We start from the raw sequence: 24,054 nt of genomic DNA, 5'->3' as shown, positions 1-24,054 counted from the left end.
TGTTCTTTTCCACTGCAACATTTCCTCACCCTAACTGAACACAACACACTCACATGATGATTATAATTCACACAATATTAACCCTTGTATGGTATTTGGATCAAATTGACCCATTTCAAATTTTTACAAGAAATTTTATACCTGAAAATCAATGGTCTTACTTTATTTTCTGTGATAAACATGTATACCTAATTCAGAAAACTATTGTGGATATAACCACTTATGTTTTTTCCATAGTGGATTTTTAACATGAGAGGAAACGACAAAAAACACATCACACTTCCATTTTTAATTGTGTTCTAGTGGAGAATAATTGCATTCCCTAAACATATACAGTATGTCATCTCAATTGTTAGAGATCAGAATTGTGTTAAAAAAACCATTTAAGTCCCGGGTCAATTTGACTCAAGGGATATGAGAGGGTCCCGAAAGTGAAGACAACACAAGGGTTAAGCAAAGCAATTATAAATTCTAACAGTACGCAATGCAAAGCCAACGATTCGTTGGACTAATCCCATTTCATTTAGAAAAGAAAGAGCTTAAACTGTGTGAAATATAGTGTTCTCAGTGCCGCGGCACTCAACAAGGCAGCCCAAAGGACGGAAACGGCAGCGCGCTGTCTGCCGCTGCCACTCCCAAAGAAGACCACTCGTCGTCGTTTTATTGCGCCAGTGGATACCAGGAGGACGATAGAAAAGGACACATGGAGCAGCCCTACACCAGCCTTATTCTTTAAGCAGCCGGTTACAACGTGGGACTCTTACCTGACCAGGAACGGCTGGGGGAAGCAGCTCGTGGTGTGTGTTTTCACCACATCCTGAAGATCCAGTAAATTGGTCAGCAGTGTTCCCGAGCCACATTTGTCAATCTTCGTCACCACCATCTGCACAACAAAACGTTTTCATACAGTTAAAGAACATTGTCAGCAAACTAAAGGTAAACGGAGTGGACAGCAGCTCATTCAAAAATGATAGGGCTGCAACAAAAAATTCTTTTCGTTGTGGATTATTTTACTGATGGATGGGTTAGTTTTTCAGTCTCAAAATTTTCAGAAAATGGTGAAAAATGTGGCTCAGTGTTCCCCAAAGCCCAAGACGGTGTCCTCAAATGTGTTGTTTTGTCCCCAACTCAAAGATATTAAGTTTACTGTCACAGAGGAGAGAAGAAACTAGAACGTATTCAAAATTTAACGAGCTGACATCAGAGAAAAAATGTCTCAAACCGATAATCATAACAGTTGCTCTACAAAATTCCAACAGACAGCATTGTGATCCTCGTTTTTCTCTCATTTGTTATCAGTGCATCTACAGCTAAGAACGCTGCACTATGCAGTCTCTGTTTCCAGGGCTGCACATTCCCCATTTTATTTCTATTCCAACATCATTTAAGTTGCAGTGTAGGAAATCAATGAATAGAACTTAACAGTTCCCTAAATTAAACAGCCCCTACATTACAACTTCCTGATGTGCTGTTACTCTGGTACAAAGCACTGTATCTTATCCCGTTATCATATTTTTTTAAGTTTTAGTTTGAAGTGGCCCTTCCAGTTCCTGTCTTCATGCCTCTGTTGCCTTCGAGCAGACTTGATCTTCGTTATAAGCTGTCCTGTCACAGCCTTAATAATGGTCAGAGTGTTTAATATCCTGGGAGCATGAATAATTGACTGCATAGAGAGTGGGGGTGCTTTATTATAACGCCTCAGCGGTGGCGTTTCAGAGCGGACAGCAGTTTTTAAATAGCTGAGTGAGAGTGTTCAGCATTAATTCACTGTGGACATAATGATGAAGATCTTTAAAGAAGGACGGGTAAATTGGGAAAAGGAGAGAAGGCTTCCTGTAGCTCCACCAAGTCTCAGACACCCTGCCTTTCTAGTAGGACACAATATGAAGTTTTTTTTTTTTTCCATCATCATCGCAATATCAACTGGCATAATTAACACATCGCAAAAGGCTGCGAAATATAGTGAAAGACACTCAGATTTTTTTATGTTACGGCTCTGATGCACCATGCGCCGAGGTTGGTGACTGGAGTCTGTTTGGTGTGTTCTGTGCCATCATCAGTCGGAGAGGCCTTCATCTGGACCGATTGGACATGTTGGACAGGACGGCGGGCAGTAGGACTCAATGACCGATCTGATTGGTGGAGAGCTGACCCGGCAGTAGGACTCAATGACCGATCTGATTGGTGGAGAGCTAACCCGGCAGTAGGACTCAATGACCGATCTGATTGGTGGAGAGCTAACCCGGCAGTAGGACTCAATGACCGATCTGATTGGTGGAGAGCTAACCCGGCAGTAGGACTCAATGACCAATCTGATTGGTGGAGTGCTAACCCGGCAGTAGGACTCAATGACCAATCTGATTGGTGGAGTGCTAACCCGGCAGTAGGACTCAATGACCAATCTGATTGGTGGAGTGCTAACCCGGCAGTAGGACTCAATGACCAATCTGATTGGTGGAGAGCTAACCCGGAAGTAGGACTCAATGACCGATCTGATTGGTGGAGTGCTAACCCGGCAGTAGGACTCAATGACCGATCTGATTGGTGGAGTGCTAACCCGGCAGTAGGACTCAATGACCAATCTGATTGGTGAAGAGCTAACCCGGAAGTAGGACTCAATGACCGATCTGATTGGTGGAGTGCTAACCCGGCAGTAGGACTCAATGACCAATCTGATTGGTGGAGAGCCGCCATGGCGGCCTGGCTTTGAAATTCGGAAGCAGCCAGACTCACGTGATGCGTTCGTCCAATCAGCTGCCAATTCCAAAAACACTTTTTTTGTATTTTAGCAGAATACTAAAAGAAGCAAATGGAGCACACTATTTCCCCACAGTGTCCACCAGACCTGAATCCCTGGAATGCATTTTTTGAATGTATTTTTAAGACATTTTTAAACTACAATTACAGCGGGGCGGCTCGGTTGGAAAGTTAGATATATTTAATCATATTTTCAAATCTCCAGTAAGCTTTTAGCTCTGACCTAATGTAGGGCCCTATGAATTTGTGTTGTAGCCTTTGTAAATTCTCAAATTCGCGATCCCGTCCATGATTCTGCTGTTCGGTTTCTTCCCACTGGGCTGAACAACTTTTCTGGGGGGAAAACCCTGATATCAGTTTACTCATCGCAAGCGATATCGTTATCACCATAATCAACACTGTTATCACACATCGCTTATGTTCCTCAGATCAGGCAGCCCTCTTTTACTACTACAGTCCTCAGGTCTTTACACTGGCTTCCTGCCTCTCAAAGAATTGGCTTCAAAAGCCTACTGTTGGTTTGTAAAGCACTGGCTTTTTATCTGTTCTGCTGCTACATTGTGACCCCCCCCCCCCCCCCCCCAGACCTCTCCGGTGGTCTGGGACAGGTCTGCTTTCTGTCCCCAGAGTCAGAACTAAACGGGGGGGGGGGGGGGCAGCGTTCAGTTTCAATGCTCCACATATCTGGACCAAACTCCCAGAAAACTGCTGCAACTTTCACTTCTTACATCAAGGCTGAAGACTTTTCTGTCTGGTGCTGCCTTTTTTAAGGAATTGTCCATTTCTCATATTGCCATGTAACTTTTATTTTTTGTATTTCATACCTGTATTATTGTAAAGGAACTCTCTTTATATTTTCTTTAACGCATGTTTTTTTTAACTGCATTCATTTTTAATGTAAGGCAAAATTACATTGAGGCTGAAATTTCCAGTTCCATAATACTCCTGATTGTAATTACATGGATGGAAGGAACATAATGTCTGTTTGGCATATGGGTAATAGTTACCTTTAGATTTGTCCATGTATTCTGCTTTCAAGCTGAGATTTTATAGAATTCTTCATTTGGAAATATTTCCTAACTAAGTAGACATGATGTTACTATTTATGGAGACAGTGTGAGTGACTGTGTTTGTGTGTGTGTGTGTGTGTTCTACCACATATGGACGTCTGATCTCCTCACACATCTCCAGGGCGATCAGGTCAGCCTTCTGGACACCAACGCTGCCGTCGACCAACAGGAACGTCCTCACCAGACTGAGGGAACAGTAAGGTGTTAGCGTAGAGCGGGTTAATGGACGGGACCAATCAGAGAGCACAGGCACAGCTCCTCAGGTGCAGAAGACCGGGTCAGTACACTTCAAACCAGACCGGTACCTATACTGTATCTGGTTGAGCGTCACCTCCGGTAATACTGAAGAGAGTTCTGTGATGGTCTTTTAGAAAAATCCCCTCCCGACCTAGTATAGTCTGATTCATATCTAAATATAAAATATTATACTTTATTAATCCCACAAGGGGAAACTACACTTTTCACTCTGTTGTTATTACACACAGGCCTGAATTACACACACATGCTCAGGACCTACACATGCACTAATGGAGACATGTCAGAGTGAGGGGGGCCTGGCCATGGAAAGGCGCCCGAGCAGTTGGGGGTTCAGTGCCTTGCTCAAGAGCACCATGGCGGTGCCCAGGAGGTGAACTGGCACGTCTCCAGCTACCAGTCCACCACCATGCTTTGGTCCGTACGGGGACTTGAACCAGCAACCCTCCGGTTCCCAGCCCAACTCCCTACGGACTGAGCTACTACCACCCCCATATCTGTTCATATATCGGTTTGTTTGACTTTAATAAGCCCACAGCACTTGCTTCCCTCAGGCAGCTAACTAAAAAAATGCCTTACTTTTTCCTCGTGTAGAGATACGGCTCCACCATGTCCACAAAGTCTTTGGGAGCTCTGTGACCGTAGCCTGGCATGTCCACCACAGTGAAAGCTCGGCCCACTCGGAAGAAGTTCATCTTCTTCGTGTGACCCTGACGAGGAAAAACACAAGGGAGTGAAGACTTAAGGAAAAAACAATGAGCTATGAACCAGGCAAACCAGAGCTACTATGAACCAGGCAAATCCTACGTCGATATCTTTCTCTATTTACACAGAAAGCAATTAACTGATCACGGAGTACGTTTACACGCACACCTACACTACTGGTCCAAAGTTTGGGGTCACTTCGAAATTTCCATTACACTCCATTATAGACAGAATACCAGCTGAGATCAGTTGCATTGTTTTTTTAACCAGCGCAGCAGTTTTCAGATTACATTATGTGCTTACATAATTGCAAAAAGGGTTCTCCAATGTTTTCTCAGTTAGTTTGTTTTAAATGATATCAGATTAGTGAACAGAATGGGCCTTTGGAACACTGGATGAATGGTTGCTGATAATGGGCAATGTAGATATTGCATTAAAGATCAGCCCCCCCACTCAGATCAGCTGGTATTCTGTCTAACATCGAGTGGAATGGAAATTTGTAAGTGGCCCCATACTTTTGACCGGTAGTGTATATTCCACCATTATTCCTAACATGACAATATTCCGAATGTGATACAGGTCATGTAAACAGCATATTTCAGTTTGATATTCCGAATAAGGCTTTTTCTCTGAACGTAGCATTTTCCGATTAAGACATGTGCAATATTCCGGTATCATTCTGGTTTTAGAGGCATTATTTGGACATGTATACAGCACGTTCAGAATATGAGTCCCGTCAGGGTTTTTACCCGTTTATGGCTCGTGGTCAGCCCGGTGTGTTGCTATGGTTTCTGTACACTGACCAAGCAGCCGACAGTTTGCAGGGCTGCAGACCCGATAAGAAGGAGAAACAGAGCTACTTTTAAACATTATCAGAATCAGAATCAGAATCAGCTTTATTCGCCAGGTATGAGGACACATACGAGGAATTTGTCTTTGGAGCATCGTTACTCACACTGTGCTTACACATACATATCAACCAAAACAAAAAATATACACACTAATATATACCCAATATATACGTACTCTAAACAGAAACGATACAGAGGCATGAGTGCAATGAAGAGATCAATACAATTATTTAAATGTGCATAGTGCAAGGGTACTGGGATAGATAGTATGATGTTATTATATTACAATATGAACAGTATGAACAGTTCTGAAAATAGAAAATGAGAATGATGAATAAATCCTAGATTTGGATATCACCGGGTTTTTGGATATGTGCACACGTCGCTACCACGACGTTTCTAGAAGCTGCTTGAAGGAACGAAAGAGGGACGCGGTGTTCACACGCTCCAACAAGTCCTCCTACGCTGGTAAACGTTGAAAACATCACGTTTTCCACAGCTACATGTAAACAGGAACATTAGTGGAATACTCTTTCATTAGCCATGGAAACAGCTTAGTTGAAATGTCCTCTTTTTCAGAATAAGGGCAATAACCGGAATATTATGTGCATGTGAACGTAGTCACTGATCGGTTTGCACACCCGTGTTTTCCATCATATCTTTTCATATTATCCTTTTCATCTTAATATCTATTTTGTAGTGCCATCTAGTGGTCATACTTTGCATGTGTTACCTGGCTCCTGTCATCTTGTATCTACTAACATGTACCAGTACTTTTGACATGAAATCTAAATAAAAGGTTTTTTTAGCTGTTTGCCAGAAGACTGCATTGAACTTTTCTTCCTTTTTTGGAACTTTTGTGTTAAAAATAATCCAATAAAACAAAAGAAAAAGATCTATGTAACTTTAAATAATGTCATCTTACATAAGCAATACACGCTGGACCAGCTTGATGGTGTTTTCTTGCCTTCCAGCTAAACAGCTAAACCTAACCTCAACCCTAAACATAACCATTGGGAGACGTTGGGGGCAAAAAAACACCAACCTCCGCTGGACCATGAAACTGCAACGGACAGGATGTCGGCTGAGACTACTCACTGGAGTTTTGGAGACTCGGACTTCTACCTCAGGAGTCAGGGAGAACAGCCCTTTGATGAGAGAGGACTTGCCCACGTTGCTCCTGCCAATGAAACACACCTGGGAACACACACACGCACACGCACACACACACACACACTGCTCTAAGTCTTTTTCTTCTCAAATACTGTGATGAAATGGCAATTTCTTGTGACTGAGTTATGAGGCTGAGTCTCCAATTTATATCGAGCTTTCAAAAAAGCTTTAAAATCTAAAATAACCCCTAACCTGGTGGATTATAAAAATAGCTGAGGGTTGCTTCTTGCTTGTACAATTTACAGCACAAGTCCTCTGAAAACCTCTTTTATATCCCAGCTGTATTGGTATCCCCTAACCCGACTTATATATCCAATGGAAATGCAATGGAGTCTGGGACTTGAATCCATTCTGGGAACCACTGGTGATATCCAGCTCTTACATGTCAGCGATCAAACCTTTTAATAGTAATTAATGGATCTGTGAGAGTCTGTGCTGGAATGTTTTCCTTAACCCTCGTGTTGTCTTCCTGTTATCCATGAAATTGTCCTTCCAGGTCAAAAATGAAAATTAACATTTTTTTGGTGCTTTTCCCGATGTTTTTGGCGCTTTTTAAAAAAACCTGAGCTGGTTTAACAACAGGTTTTACACTTATTCTTGGAATTCATGTTCAACAAACATCATTTATATCAAATTATACATCAGTTTTTAGTTGAAAAGGCAGAAGTTATGAGTTATTTTGACTAATAGTTAAGATCAGAGGATGTTGAGGGGATCTCAGATGGGTAGATGTCAGAGTTTAGTCCGGATACTTATCTGAAACCATTCAAAAAAAATAAAACAAATGCTATAAGATTAAATAAAACACCCACAAAATTCAATAAAAGTCATCAATAGTTTTACCTGAAGAACATAAGGAATCATCCATGTTATTTTTTGGGCAATTTGGTTGAAAGAAATCCATATTTCTGATATGAAACACTTTGAAACGGGTCAGTTTGACCCGAGGACGACACAAGGGTTAAAAAGGTCTTTTCAGGTTTTCCTCATTCAGTGAACGGATTAGCAGGCCCACCTGCACTCTGACTCGCAGGCCGCTCTGATTGGCTGCTCCCGTTTTGCTACTGCGGTGCCACCGACCGCCGAGTCCCACAGGACACGGCTCTGGCTCATCCATCTCTCAGACGCCAGACAGATGGATGGAGGCTCACGCTGCCAGCAGGCTATGAATACATCATCCTCGGACAGAGCGCGGGAGGCGGAGCGGGAGCCACCGCGGCGCGCCAGAGACGCTCCGTCGTCCCTGGCAACGCAGTGTTCCGTCCCGAACTCGCCGCTGAACACTACCGCGTGTAAGGTTACAGATCTGCTCGTTTATCATCTAGTGTCGACTCATGCTTAATAATGCACGAGGCTGCAGGAGCGTAAGGAGACATGACGCCACGTGTTTCAGGGGGTCCACGTTCTGGGCCGGGGGAGGGCCGGAGGTTTCAAAGATGAGTGGGGCTGGGTATCGGACCGCTACCAATCGTGACACCGAGACTTTGACACCCGTTCCTGAACAATACTTTTTTCCCATACCAATTTTGTAAGCTCACATATTTAACCCTTGTGTGGTCTTCCCGTCAACCATGAATGAAAGAAAAAAAGTTTTGGTCACTTTTTTCCAACATTATTCCCGCTTTTTTGTCACTTTTTCAATGTAGTGGGAGCTTTTTTTTATGTTTTTTTCCAACGTTTTCTGATATTTTTAATGTTGACATTTTCAGCGCTTATTTCGACGGCCCATTTTTTGTGAGAACTTTTTTTTTTTTTTTTTACTGAAAACGGGTCAACTTGACCCAGGGACAACATGAGGGTTAAGAGAAAAACAAAGCAATGACATGAGGTAACTTGAGGAGAGGACATGTTGGTAGTGCTGTATGGGAGCCAGGTGGCTGACGGTGGGACCGAGGCGGCCCACTAACCTCTGGCGGTTTCAGTGCAGGTACGTGGTCCAGCCTCTCTGCAGAGACGTAGTAATCAATCTTATGAGACGGGGAGGAGCAGAAGAGCTTTTCGGACTTAACCATGTCCTCCAAACTGGGATGAAAGAGCTGGAACTGGGTCCTGTCCACAGACCTGAGAAGGATCCAAATCGACAGTTCAGGCTCCCCGAGAATACACAGGGTAGGGTCCGATTCATTTAAAATGTAGTTAGACACTGAAAACAGAGGGCATGGCCAATTTGTCATTTGTAACGTAATCCATTAGATTGTAAAAAAAAAAAAGTAATATATTCGTAATACTTTTGGATAACTGCTAAATCATTTACAGTTGCTCCAATCAAAAGCCAGTCCTGGCCCAGACTGCAGGTGTGGGAGGCCGTTTCTTTTGCTCGTGTATCTTTAAGTGGTCACTGGTTCAAGTCCCCGTGTGGACCAAAAAGTACGGAGTGTGGATTGGTGGCTGGAGAGATGCCACTTCACTTCCTGGGCACTGCCAGGTGCCGTTGAGCAAGGCACCGTGCCCCTCCAACCGCTCCGGGCGCTGGTTCGACTGGCAGCCCCCCCCACTCTGACATCTCTCCATTAGTGCATGTACAGATCCTGAGCGTGTGTGTGTGTGTGTGTAGTTCAGGACTGTGTGTGATTACTAACAAAGTGTGGACACAGAGTGTGAATTGTAATTTCCCCATTGGGGATCAATAAACACATTAAAAAAAAAAAAAAAAACATAAGGTAAACCCTTCCTCAAAATGTTCATCCATTTTCAAAAAAAAAAAAAAAAAAACATGAGGTAAAACAAATATATAAATCACCGTTAACCATGGTTTAACAAAACTGGCCACCCACAGTAGTTTACATTTGATATATAGAGTAGAACATATTCAGCATTAAAAACTGCTGACATACATGTCTACAATCGTACTGTAAAGTATCATTTGAAAATTGCCATATTTGAAAGACGTAATCAAAAATGTGATCCAGTCTGATTATAGTTCCTTGTATTTTGTAATCTGATTACATAATCCCTACATGTAAACCCAACCCTGAGACTTATTGTCTCTAGGATGAACTCAAACTAGGGCTGGGAAATAAATTGATATTACATTGATATTGATAAACAACGCTAGATACTGCCTTAGATTTTGGATTATCGTGTTGTCTTTTTCTGGTTATACGGGCTACATTGCAGTAGAGTGATGTCATTTTCTGAATTGACTCAGTTTCAGCAGATTTCACCAAGTCAAATGTGAGACTTTTTAAGACGGTCTCAGACTATTATGCGTGACATATAAGATCTGAACACAAAAGTACAACAAAATGCAGTCACAAAATGACTTTCAAGGTAAATAAATGTAGTCAAATTGAATCAAAGCAAAACAGATTAATAACAGTCGGTAAATATACAGCATCTTATATTTGGACTAGCAAAAGAAAGAACTACAACACCACAAAGCGCTGCAGAAGCAGTAGAGGTAGAGCTGCACTGACGTAGGACAGTTAACACCGGTCTAGTTATTGAGAGAGCTCATATTTTGCTTGTTGTTTTTTTTTCCTTTTATTTATTGTGGTGTATATTATTTTTGTACATGTAATAGATTTACAAAGTGAAAAACCACTGTTCACAACCTGCTCCAACCAGCTCTGTTGTAGTCCAGCCTTTACTTCAGAGACAAACGTTATAATGCTAGCCTAGCTGCTAGCATGGCACACCCTCATACTCTGCTCCTGACTGGCTCGTAGTCCTTACCTAGGCACTGTCAGGGCCCTCATACTCTGCTTCTGACTGGCTAGTAGTCCTTACCTAGGTACTGTCAGGGCCCTCATGCTCTGCTTCTGACTGGCTAGTAGTCCTTACCTAGGCACTGTCAGGGCCCTCATACTCTGCTTCTGACTGGCTAGTAGTCCTTACCTAGGTACTGTCAGGGCCCTCATGCTCTGCTTCTGACTGGCTAGTAGTCTTTACCGAGCTACTGAGCATGTGTGACTCCCAACAAAGATGGAACAGAAGTGAGATGTCTCACTCTGTAGGTAAAACCGAGAGCTCAACACACAGGGTGAAAAGGGGAGCTGCAGCACTGTGCAGTACAACAACAATATGGTGTTGTTTGAAAATTAAACCATGTAAACCTATTCTTATATAACCTCATAATACAATTATGAACCTGAAAATGAGCAGAAAATGAACTCTTTAATACCGAGAACATAATGCTTCAGCGAATTTTTTAAATGTTAAGGCCTAAAACTTTGATTTGGAAATTTGAGACTATTTAAGACCGTGCTGAAACCCTGCTACCACACTGTTCATCTCTTCTGTTATTTGCCTTTACCCACGTAGTCAATACATCCACATTAGTGGCGACTGTTTATCTAAAGTCTCACGGTGTTAATATTTTGTGAAAGCACTAATAGTCAAGCCTACAATATCGACTTTGATGTATTTGGTCGAACATATCGGGATGTTGGATTTTCTCCAGATCGCCCAGCTCTGAGTCAAACCTGTCAGGGGTAGAAACCAAATGCAGTACCTGTCCAGGTAAGCCTCCAGCTCACTGAAGGGGTAGAGTAAGCCTTGGACTTTGTTCGGGGGAAGCAACGTGGCTTTCTGAAGCGAAGCAAGTTTATGGACACTCCGCCGGGAGACGGAGCACAGCTGTGTCCCAGGCTGAAGCCCCAGGGACAGACGGAGACCAAACATCGTCCTCTGCCGGTTTTAGACCTGCCTGCAGCTGAGGAGAGGACAGTGGGATTATCACCTTTTCATTTAGATGCAGCCTCATCTAAAAAATAATATTCAGGTACAATCTGTCATTTGTTTGCTCACTGTATACATACTCCAATATTTTTGGTTGATTTTTAACGTCATACAAGAATAAAAACTGGGAAATCAATTCAATTTCAGGATAAAGACATTAGTTTTGGGGGGAATGAGATGGATGAAGATATTGTCTTTTTTTTCTACAGTTCATTTTTTTTATTGGGAAAATTCCAGATAAAGAAGACAAAATAGGCATTTTCCAAGCCAAACTTTGACACATTTTTAAAGAACTGCACCAAAACGGCAAACCTGTAAGAAACATTTTCTTTTCTTTTTTTCAAAAAGTTTCTAAATTTAAAATTTGGGTTTCTCTCAACCAAATTGTCAAAGAAAAAAGTGGATGGCTCTGTACAACGCTCGTCACATGTAAAATAAATGATCAGTCTGTTTCTGTCATGAATCTGGGTGTTTCGTTCAGTTTTATAGCATTTGAAGAAGAAAAACTACAAAAGAATGTTGAAAAAAGTGACAAAAAAGAAAACAATCGACACAGATATCGTAAACAGTGTCAAAGACTTATTGAAAAAAAGTATTTAAAAAAAACTCAGAGAAAAAAAAAGTCTCTTACGGTTTTATTTAAATTAAATTTTGAGCTAAAATTGTGGTCAACGGGATACATTTCTCATGTACCAACAGTATATTTCATTTAAATGTGTATCACATTTTCTATGACCTTTATTCATTTTTTACATATAATTTCTTTGTATAATCACCTCTGGTATTGACTTTTTTGTGTATGTACTGTACATACTGGCGATGTACTTATGTTCTGTAAAAGGTCCCATGGCATGAAAATGTCACTTTGAGGTTTTTTAACATTAATATGAGTTCCCCCAGCATGCCTATGCCCCCCCCCCCCCGTGGCTAGAAAAGGTGATAGGTGTAACCGAGCCCTGGGTATCCTGCTCTGCCTTTGAGGAAATGAAAGCTCAGATGGGCCGATCTGGAATCTTGCTCCTTATGAGGTCATATGGGGCAAGGTTACCTCCCCTTTATCTGCTTTGCCCGCCCAGAGAATTTGCCCCCCCCCCCCCCCCATAAGAGAGAGACATCATGGCTTTCAAACGAGCAAAGTGGCAGTTGAGTCGAGTGCAGATTTGAGTCGTGCATGCGTCACTTTGCGACAAGTAGCCAACAAGATGCTAACGAGAGACTCCTGTAATGTCAACACAGTAAAAATGGACCTGCTTCACGAAGTTGGTTCACTGTTGGCTACACGTTAGCATCAAACACAACAAAGGCTGTCAGTGGAATGGCGTTTTAAGCTAACGTTAGCAACCAATCAATCATAGATAGAAATGATTTCCATCTGCTGTTATTGTTGTTGTTATTCATGTTGTTGTTATTGTATTATGGATTTCACAAATTTCAGTATAACACGTTATGCGGTGAACCGTATACATCTGAGCACGCTCGACTGATATCTGCACTTGACTGACATCGAGGAGTGACAACAGGATTTTTTTAAATTGATTTACAATAGTCATACAAACAATTAAGGCACAATGTGTTAGCACATTTGTCAAAAACATGTTTAGGTGCAGCGATTATATATCCAACGGGAGATCCGAGCTATATGAAGTCCAGGGGTTCATAACTTCATTCATATGAATGAATGTAGGATTCACATAAATAAGTGCCACATGCACATTTAAAGAGATTTACTTCCCCAACAAAACACCTCAGGGCCTTGTTGTTCAATATTTTCAATTGTTTCTAGAATAAATTGATAGATAGATAGATAGATAGATAGATAGATAGATAGATAGATAGATAGATAGAGGTTTACTGATCCCAAGAAAAATGGGAAATTACGGTGTTACAGCAGCAAAATCAATCACAAAGCACAAAAAATGAAATATAAATGAAATACTAGGAAAAATATACATACATGCAATATACATGAAAAAATAATATGAATAAAATAAAAGAAATATTTGAATATGTACAGTAGAAATGTAGAAATGGGTGGAAATAGGTCATCAAAATTCAGTGTTTAATGCCTAAAATCATATATCTCCTCACAAAATCTGGAAACTAAACCTAGGCCATTGGGTTGGCAGGCCAGCTGTGACTGGTCCAGCTGTGACTGGTCCAGCTGTGACTGGTCCAGATGTCCAGATGTCCAGATGTTTGGACAGACCCAAATCCTGTCAGCTGCTGCTAAAGTCTTATGCTACTGTCCCTTTAAGTGGCTCATTATACAGGTAATACAATGTGTAGTAGAGTGATGCCTGATTAACATTAATGTAAACGCTGAATGCCCTAATACCTGGTGATACTACAACAATACAAAGGCTCTATACCCTACGGTTTTGAACCTATCATGTACGACATGGTTTCTCCATTTCCGTGCACAAAACTCTCCCGAAAGTCCATTTAATAGTTTATTTTTCCCAAAACAAATCCCGTTGTAACGTTACCCCTTACGTTCAGAAAGTAGCAGTGAACGTTACAATATGTTTGTAATTCATTTCAAAATGCGACTTACCTCCAATTCAATGTATTCGTTGATTAATATTGAAATAATAAAGCCTGGTTTAGCTTTAAAAACTGAGCGTTATTCTCCGGTACTATGACTTCTACTTTCGCTGTCCGCCATGTTGTGTGCGGCGCTCAAATGAGGCCGACTGACCGACGTTTGAGCTAAGGGTTCCGCTGCCATTGTTATTTTAATAAAATGAAGCCTTTGGTTACTTATTTGACTTACTTTATTTCATAAACCACCAGAAATCATTTAAAAGTAGATTTATTTGTAATGTGCACGTCACCATATCTTGCCAGAAAGAAATGATGGCTTTTATAAGGCATTTTATTTATACAGTAGTCATGGCAGTAGTAGCTAGCATAAGCAGGAGCTGCAGCAATTTTTTTTTCTGTGTTTTACTGTCATGTTTATAAGAAAAAATTGTGGTTTTGGTCAATAATTCCAGCTAATATTGCTTTTACAGATGCATAATATCCCCGTCTGCATGTGTTTCCATTTTAAATTCCAGTAAAGAAATTATATGCAGTGCAGTGCATTAACCACCAAACCCTGTTTGCATGTATGCAGTTATTGCATTCAAATGATTATGAACAGCTCAATACATAACATGCTGAGCCTTATCTAAACACTGATGGCACACGTTGTTACATCCCAACGTCCTTTTTTCTCTGAAAATGTGCCCTAATACAAACACGTGAGACCTTGAGACAGACAATGACGTGAGACCCCGAGGAGGCTACAACAAGGGCATTGCGATTACATCTCTATCCTTGTGCTATTCTAATATTTCATAGGGCATCGGGACATAACTAATGAGCACACCTCCCATTTTAGATCCCCGCCACATTCTTCACGGGGGGGGGAAACGACTCCTATCCACAGGAAAAAAAAAGGTCCAGATCTAGCTGTCCCATACGTCCTGCATCACCCTCTTAGTGGGGATTATTGAGCATTATGATGCTGACGTTTATGAGGAGCACGCCAAAGAAATGTCTCCATATATTTAGTTCTGGGAGGTGGCTGTGATAAGAGCGACTCCGGGCTTCTCTCCCACTCGGCATTCTTTCACTCCGAGTCTCCCAGTAGGAAATGGGCTTCCATCAATACTCAGTCAGTCCTCAGGAACACAAGGTGGTTATAGTCTTCTTCTCACAGTGGTCTTCTCCACATTCCGTTCCTATGGGGGAGAAGGAGTCAGTTCTAATAAGAGTCGCAGCTTTCATTAATAGTTTGAAAACACAATTTTCTGTTTAATAGGTAGAATGTTTGGCACACGTTTGGGGATCTTGCTTAACAAAATGAATCACAGTTATCTACTCCTTGTTTGTTGCAAGGGTGGAGGAAGTGTTGACGTCATTTACCTAAGTAAAAGTAGCCCACTAATACCACACTTAAAGAATACTCTGTTAGAAGTAGAAATCCTGTATTGAAAATATTACTGAAGTAAAAGTATGTAAGTCAGAAAATGTACATAGAGTAATAAAAGGAAAAGTAGTTGATGCAGAAAAATCCTTCCAGTGTAGAAAGTGTAAAGGATCCAACCAATCAGCTGTGTGTTTAATGGTCTCATCATCTCAGCTGGACTTGTCGGCCGTCATATTGTTGCTAGGTTGCTTTGTAATAAAACTTTTTTTTTATACTATTTTTTTGGGGCTTTTCTGCCTTTATTTGACAGGACAGCGAGGTGAGAAAGGGGGAAGAGGTGCTGGAAATCATCACAGGTCAGATTTGAAGCCTGGACCTCCCTGTGTATGTGCGCCTGCTCGACCACTGAACCACCCTGGCCACTGGCCCCAAAAGTCTTGATGTGGGTAGTAACTAGTAACTAAAGTAACTAGTAACTAAAGCTGTCAGATGAATGTAGTGGAGCAACTAAAGTAACTAGTAACTAAAGCTGTCAGATGAATGTAGTGAAGTAACTAAAGTAACTAGTAACTAAAGCTGTCAGATGAATGTAGTGGAGTAACTAAAGTAACTAGTAACTAAAGTAACTAGTAACTTAAGCTGTCAGATGAATGTAGAGGAGTAACTAAAGTAACTCGTAACTAAAGTAATTAGTAACTAAAGCTGTCAGATGAATGTAGTCAAGTAACTAAAGTAACTAGTAACTAAAGCTGTCAGATGAATGTAGTGGAGTAACTAAAGTAACTACTAACTAAAGCTGTCAGATGAATGTAGTGGAGTAACTAAAGTAACTAGTAACTAAAGCTGTCAGATGAATGTAGTGGAGTAACTAAAGTAACTAGTAACTAAATTAACTAGTACCTAAAGCTATCATATGAATGTAGAGGAGTAACTAAAGTAACTACTGACTAAAGTAACTAGTAACTAAAGTAACTAGTAACTTAAGCTGTCTGATGAATGTAGTGGAGTAACTAAAGTAACTAGTAACTAAAGTAACTAGTAACTTAAGCTGTCAGATGAATGTAGAGGAGTAACTAAAGTAACTAGTAACTAAATTAACTAGTAACTAAAGCTATCAGATGAATGTAGAGGAGTAACTAAAGTAACTAGTAACTAAAGCAGTCAGATGATTGTAGACGAGTAACTAAAGTAACTAGTAACTAAAGTAACTAGTAACTAAAGCAGTCAGATGAATGTAGTGGAGTAACTAAAAAAACTAGTAACTAAAGTAAGTAGTAACTAAAGCAGTCAGATGAATGTAGTGGAGTAACTAAAGTAACTAGTAACTAAAGTAAGTAGTTACTAAAGCAGTCAGATGAATGTAGTGGAGTAACTAAAGTAACTAGTAACTAAAGTAACTAGTAACTAAAGCAGTCAGATGAATGTAGTGGAGTAACTAAAGTAGAAAGTGGCCTGAAAGACAAGACTTAAGAGTAAAATACAACTACCTCAACATGTGGACTTAACTACAGTACATGAGCAGACGTACTCCGTTCCATTCCACCACTGGTTTGTGGACCGTTGTCTCTCCACATGGGGGCAGTGGTGACTTGTGGAAGCGTCCCTCTGCACTCTCGCTGCTGTGTTGTGTATCTGCCTTTGCCACCTTGTGCCAGTCCTCTCTGTGCTCCATCTGGCTTTTATGACCCGATGTGATTCATAGCATGTTCACTGAACAAATTAATTCACACACATCCAATTACAGCTCTCATATTTCCCCTGTCCTTTTTGCAGTGGACTCTTTTATTCTCGTGGGGCGTGTGGTAATGCCTGTGCCTTTTTTAATTCATCGCCCATTTAAAAGGATATAGATCCCACCGAGTGCCTTATTAAACTAGTCAATTAAATATGTAACTGATTTATTCTCTACGTCTCTGTCTGTCTTTCTCCTTCCCTTTATTGCGTGTGTGTCTTGCGTCGTTAAATGGGTGTCACGCGTGTGTTTGGCAGTTCGTTAATGCTTTAAGTGAAATAAGAATAAAAGGAAGAGTAGTTCTGTGCTCCTTGGATTACTTAGCAAATGAAAGGCTGGTAGCTGCATTACTTCTTTCCTCAGGGTCGACTCTAGGATCAGAGCTTTAGCTTTAGGGTGCCTGGCACCCTTTTTACCGTATCTCGTGCTAACTGTGCATTTTACCATCATTTTGGACCATCATGGTACTGAACTATGTAACTAGAAAGACACTAAGAGGTCTGAGAAAACTTCCTTCAACGCGGATCCACATGGCCATTACTACAAAGGGGGGGTTATTTAAATATCATCAGCAGACATTTTCAAACGAAATATCAATGACTTGGCTGGGATTGTTTCCTGAATGATCTGGGCATCATCTAGATCCTGGGGTTAGTTCCCCGATGCTGGGACCGGGTAACCATAGTCCGCAGATTGGACAGATAGTCTAGCTAGCTGTCTGGATTTACCCTGCAGAGATCTGAGGACCAGGTAACCATAGTCCTCAGATTGGACAGATAGTCTAGCTAGCTGTCTGGATTTACCCTGCAGAGATCTGAGGACCAGGTAACCATAGTCCTCAGATTGGACAGATAGTCCTACAGCAGAACTCCTTAGCTCACAATAGATTAACTTAACTTAATTCATTTTTTGCAGTTAATTTTTAGGGGTGCCGGAATCATGTCATCTAAAATAAACGGGCTGCAAACACCCCTGCATTTAACTATGAGACAAGAGAGCACCATCCAGGACAGCTGATGGGATGCTTACCAGTTACGCGTTGAGCCCTCTGTCTTTTACACGGCTTTTAGCACAATACAACTCAAGACTAAAACCTTTAAAACCTCACGAAACCACACCTCACCGGGGGTTTTAAGAGACACTTGGGAAAACAAGACAATGAGGGATATATGGCAGCTGATGATGGAAGGTGAAAAGAGGAGGGGATAAAAGGGATCGACAGGGGGTGGGGAAGTGAGGGGTGGGGGGCATGGGTGTTCTCATGACTTCACCCAGCCCACCCTCATCCTTCACCATGAGCCAGAGGATCAAATGCCAGACCAATCAATCGTCCTCCAAGCAGACATCTAAAGCGCGGGCCGTGATGGCATTTCCTTCCCCGGGGTGCATATCAATAAAATAAAAAGAATTTATACAAAATTGATATCCCCCCCCCTCCCCCCCCACCAAACAACCAGCCCACCTACACCATCAAGCAAGCCCCTCCTCATCATCATCTGTTCTCGGGCTCCTCATTCGCTGTCTGTCCCTGTCTGATGTCTGTCTCTGTCCAATCTTTCAGTGGTTTGTGCCTCTCTGTCTGTTGCAGTCCTTCCGTTGGACTTGATTGATGTACAACAGACAAGCACAGATGGAACTAACCAATTTCCTGCCCTGACTGTTTTTGACATTTATTTCTAGTTTTAAGCATTTTGTTGTTGTTGTTGTGTTGTTGTTGTTGTTGTTGTTTTTAAAACTTTTTTAAAATCATCATGGTTTTTCCTACATTTGTCAATTTCTTTCAACATTTTTCTCGCTTATTTTACTATCTCTGCCTACGTTTTGTTGTTTTTTTTTCAATCTTTTTGATGCGTTTTTAAAAAACGTCGGCGTTTTCTTTGACGTTTTTCCGTCTGATTATTTTTTAACTCATTTGGACTCAATTGGAGGCACAAAGCAGCAGCCACCGAGAGGCCTTGGTTTTGTGGTCTTCTTTTGACAATGTAGCGCGAGGACCAATTCCAGCTGCAACGCTGCGGACCAGCCGCCCACAAGCGCCCACGCACACACTGACCCTGTTTTAATCGGACACTGAATTATCCCCAGACCTGAGACCTGAGGGGTCTTTTCAGGTCCATTAAAGCGCTCATTTGCATGTTAAGCACCAAGGCCGCCCCCACTGCTCAGCCTCCGATACCTCCCGCCGCGCTCTGACAGGGGCACAGTGGGACGTGCGCCGCCACAACAACCAAAGCCAAAAAAAACCAAAGCTATTGTTTGTCCAGGAGGATGAAGTTCAGGGGAGTTGATCAAGTCAAGAGGTCAAATCATCAATACGCCTCATACAAACACACACAGCTGTCACAGGCACTTGCCTCCAGGGCAAAAAGACAACTAGAGATTAACACAGGAGTGTATTTGTTCTGACTGCCCATCTGGTCCCACTGAAAGCTGCCATGGTCAGTGTGTGGAGGAAGGTCTGGCTAGACCACACAGCATTCCGGGATGGGAGTGAAACCTGTTCTGGTTTGTGGTTGTTTAGAGTATGCATATATTAGTGTGTATAAATTGTTTGGTTGTTTTGTGTGTGTAAGCACGTTGTGAGCAACGATGCTCCAAAGAAAAGTTCCTCGTGTGTGTCCTCACACCTGGCAAATAAAGCTGATTCCGAGTCTGATTCTGATTAGCATTTCTTTAAACCAATCACAATCGTCATGGGTGGGGCTAAGCGCCGGACGAAGCCACGGTGCCTCTGCTAAATAGCCTCAGGAAGGAACTTGTTTTGGTGGAACATGTGTACGTTCAGAAGTAGTTTTTGGACAGATAGTCTAGCTAGCTGTCTGGATTTACCCTGCAGAGATCTGAGGACCAGGTAACCATAGTCCTCAGATTGGACAGATAGTCTAGCTAGCTGTCTGGATTTACCCTGCAGAGATCTGAGGACCAGGTAACCATAGTCCTCAGATTGGACAGAGAGTCTAGCTAGCTGTCTGGATTTACCCTGCAGAGATCTGAGGACCAGGTAACCATAGTCCTCAGAAATCCACCAGAGGTGAGAACGATTAAATGACATCCGGCGGAATTTCTGGCGGCACCTGAACAATCCCAGAAATGAAAGGTTGTCAAAATAGACTAAGCTAAGACTAGAAAACTGAGCTGAGCTGGAGTCCAAGTCAAGTCTCTAGTCTCTGAGCCTGAGTCCAAGTCAAGTCTCAAGTCTATCAGCTAGAGTCCAAGTCAAGTCTCAGGTCTCTGAGCTAGAGTCCAAGTCAAGTCTCAGGTCTCTTAGCTAGAGTCCTAGTCAAGTCTCAAGTCTCTGAGCCTGAGTCCAAGTCAAGTCTCAAGTCTATCAGCTAGAGTCCAAGTCAAGTCTCAGGTCTCTGAGTTAGAGTCCAAGTCAAGTCTCAGGTCTATCAGCTAGAGTCCAAGTCAAGTCTCAAGTCTCTGAGTTAGAGTCCAAGTCAAGTCTCAGGTCTATCAGCTAGAGTCCAAGTCAAGTCTCAGGTCTATCAGCTAGAGTCCAAGTCAAGTCTCAGGTCTCTGAGCTACAGTCCAAGTCAAATCCCAGATCACTGAGCTAGAGTCCAAGTCAAGTCTCAGGTCTCTGAGCTACAGTCCAAGTCCAAGTTAGTGTTAGTTCGATTTAAGTTCTATTTTTCTTTTCTTTTTAACAAAATGTTAAAAACAAAGGTTTACAACTAGTGAATCCATAAATTGTTTGGCCATCTGGATTAGACAATTTATTTATTCTTTTTTCGTCCTTTGTTATAGTACCAAATTTAATATCATGAAATTCCAATTTGGGTGAGTGAGTGTCCTCTTCCGATGTCCAATTTTGAAAGCGTTCTGATTTAACATTTAATAAGAATCGCAATGATCTATAAATCATGTGTGATGCCCAGTATTCTATTTAAGATCAAGCCGCCGGCTGTGTCTTTCCTTGTTGTTCTGTGTCTGTCTCTAAGCATCTCCCATGAATACGGCATAAATATTTTGGCAGGTGCTGTTTGGAGGATATTAGAGCACAAGCGTTGAGCGCTCAAGGATATCGATTCAGCTTTAGCGGCCAAGAAGCATGGCTCTGCTGGCATCAATACGCCCGAGGAGGGGAGGTTGAATGAGAAAGGAGTGACCTTGCACCAGGAAACAATCTTGACAAATAAAGCCGCAGGAAGGAAACGCAGGAAAATAAAACACCGAAGATGTCAGAGTGCAGAGACTCGGGAGTAACACTGTGAGCCCCACAGAAGAAAGACAATGAGGGGGGAAAGACACAGAGCAACAATTTGGAGTATCTGATGTTTAAAGCAATCTCTTTTTCTTCCGACTGCTATTGATTTAGTTTTCCATTTGGGGAAGACAAGTAAGCTGTTCAGGCTGGAATTATCGTGCTGCTAATGCATGGAAATGATGCGCATCTACCAACACCACCCAAATCTCAGCAGGGTTAAAAGTGTGTTCACCTTGTTAAGAGCCACACAAACAGCAGCAGCCGCACGTGTTCAGTGGAAACTTCAAATTCTTTCCCATTTTTACAGAAAAGGAGGCTGTTTGTATGTGGGAATATGCATACGTATTAAAACAACTGATTAAAAACAACCACTTGGCTGAGGTGGAAAAGTTTGTGTAGTAATAAAAAGAAACGGAAAGAGATTTAGTGAATAGATGAGGCGTGTGGCTCAGCATCACTGAAGAAAAACCCCTGACCTGTGTGTGTAACCTTCCTCAAATGAAGGCCAATTAATGAAATAAACAGAAATATTTGCCATTTGACTCTTTAATCACGTCATCTTTCTCCTGCACTTCTACCGTAATACAGTGGCTTGCATAAGTTTACACCCCCATGCTAAAGTTGATTAAAAAGAGGAATAAAACCATCTTTTGGAAACTGATCTTAATGCCTTAATTCAAAAAAATATAGCAGGCAGATTTGTATTTATATATAAGGCCAGTTATTTCATGGATCCAGGATACTCTAAAGTTCCCTTACCCCCCCCCCCCCCACATCATCACATACACTTCACCATACCTAGAGATTGGCATGGGGTACTTTCCACAAAATCATCTCTCAGTGCCAATCAGACCAGCTATTGGTCTAACTGAAATAACACCATGCCAATCTCTAGGTATGGTGAAGTGTATGTGATGATGTGGGGGGGTGGGGGGGGGGGGGAGGGGAACTTTACCAGGATGCATAGTATCTTGATCCATGAAATAACTGGCATTTAAAAATGAAAATGTGCTTGCCTCTATGGGAATTTAACACAGGGGGGTGTATACTTATGCCCCTGTATTTTAACACAGGGGGGTGTATACTTATGCTCCCTGTATTTTAACACAGGGGGGTGTATACTTATGCTCCCTGTATTTTAACATAGGGGGGTGTACACTTATGCCCCCTGTATTTTAACATAGGGGGGCGTATACTTATGCCCCCTGTATTTTAACATAGGGGGGTGTATACTTATGCCCCCTGTATTTTAACATAGGGGGGTGTATACTAATGCCCCTGGTATTTTAACATAGGGGGTGTATGCTCATGAACCCTGTATTTTAACATAGGGGGGTGTACACTTATGCCCCCTGTATTTTAACATAGGGGGTGTATACTTATCCCCTGTATTTTAACATAGGGGGTGTATACTTATGCCCCCTGTATTTTAACATAGGGGGGTGTATACTTATGCCACCTGTATTTTAACATAGGGGGGTGTATACTAATGCCCCTGGTATTTTAACATAGGGGGTGTATGCTCATGAACCCTGTATTTTAACATAGGGGGGTGTATACTAATGCCCCCGGTATTTTAACATAGGGGTGTATGTTCATGAACCCTGTATTGTAAGGAAGAACATTTATTCATTTACTAATAATAACACATTATTCATTCACAAAGATAATTGGTGTCCTTGAAGGTTGGATTTACCTGAATGTTTTGAATTAAGGCATTAAGATCAATTTCCAAAGTTTTTTTATTCCTCTTTTAAATCAACTTTAGTATGGGGGTGTAAACTTATGCAAGCCACTGCATGCACGTAACTCTAGGGGATGGAAATGCACATTCATTCGCATTTTCATTTGGATTGAAATCCATGAATTACATGTACGATGAACTGCTGCCTCATTTATTTACTCTACTTTAGCAAAATGTAACATCACACGCATCATCAGGGCACTTTGTGGCCAATAGAAATGCGCAAGCACACATCCTGGTACCCGCTGTAATTTCTATTTCTAAAGTCTACTTGCAGTTATGAGAAAATGATTGCTGGTGTGACGACTCCTTATATTGAGAAAAACCACTGGACAGTATCAGGTAAGCCTTCAGACTCTTGGATTGTACTCAAGAGGCAACGAGCTCCCATGGACACATCTCACTGTATTTGTTTTTAAAGCAGTGCTGTTATTTGATTTGAACGCCAGCTTAGAGACACGGGACAAATCCCACCGTCTCGAGGCTAATACGAGGCTTCTGCGGTCTGAGTTAGCCAAATCAATCTGTCTTGTTTGTGCCAAATACCAACAGCAGTATTACCTTGCTGAGCTGTGGTGGAGGGATGGTTTAGGTTGTTGTAGGTTTGTTTCTGCCAAAGTCTGTTCTTAAAGATAAAGTGCCTAGTTTCTGTCTCCCCCATGAGGAAAGCTTCTGTGATTGCGCACCACACCCAGCCCTCCTCCAGGCAGTTGCTTGTGACCAAGGAGGACACGGAGGATTACAAAAACATGGCGGACTCTTCAGAAGAGCTCATTATCTTCACTCGAGCTTCTGAGCAAGAAAGCTGCCGGACGCCCCAATCCTCTGAACATAGTCACACTGAGAAACACAGAGAGAGTTGTATGGAGCTGATCGTCTTATTTAGCTTCATAGCAACTCATATGGCAATGGCTTTAATTTAACAGACGTCCATTGATGTCAAAAAGTTACACACTAGAGC

The 24,054-nt window shown here is 41.8% G+C and overlaps 1 protein-coding gene and 1 long non-coding RNA gene across 3 annotated transcripts in view; one reads left to right on the top strand and one right to left on the bottom strand.

Annotated features, from left to right (window-relative positions):
* LOC116684812 (GTP-binding protein 8) overlaps positions 1–14,170 on the bottom strand; it is a 15,844-nt gene extending 1,674 nt beyond the window's left edge. Inside the window, exons 1-7 of one of the 2 annotated variants that reach the window (XM_032510244.1) lie at positions 14,046–14,170; positions 11,265–11,465; positions 8,719–8,872; positions 6,737–6,835; positions 4,662–4,792; positions 3,913–4,012; positions 765–883 (exon numbers count right to left, since the gene is read on the bottom strand). In XM_032510244.1, the coding sequence (XP_032366135.1) occupies positions 765–883; positions 3,913–4,012; positions 4,662–4,792; positions 6,737–6,835; positions 8,719–8,872; positions 11,265–11,434 (773 nt within the window). In that variant the 5' untranslated portion in view covers positions 11,435–11,465; positions 14,046–14,170. The remainder of the gene's footprint in view (positions 1–764; positions 884–3,912; positions 4,013–4,661; positions 4,793–6,736; positions 6,836–8,718; positions 8,873–11,264; positions 11,466–14,045) is intronic. The other variant, XM_032510245.1, reaches the window with a different exon arrangement.
* LOC116684813 (uncharacterized) lies at positions 11,080–24,054 on the top strand. Its single transcript, XR_004330846.1, has 3 exons — positions 11,080–11,091; positions 21,142–21,148; positions 23,763–24,054. It is a non-coding gene; the product is annotated as an uncharacterized LOC116684813 (long non-coding RNA).

Source organism: Etheostoma spectabile, unplaced genomic scaffold (assembly GCF_008692095.1).
Source record: "Etheostoma spectabile isolate EspeVRDwgs_2016 unplaced genomic scaffold, UIUC_Espe_1.0 scaffold00569331, whole genome shotgun sequence".
In the NCBI taxonomy this organism is placed as follows: domain Eukaryota; kingdom Metazoa; phylum Chordata; class Actinopteri; order Perciformes; family Percidae; genus Etheostoma; species Etheostoma spectabile.
Note: the sequence above shows the minus strand (reverse complement) of the source record. Positions and strands in the feature narration are given on the sequence as shown.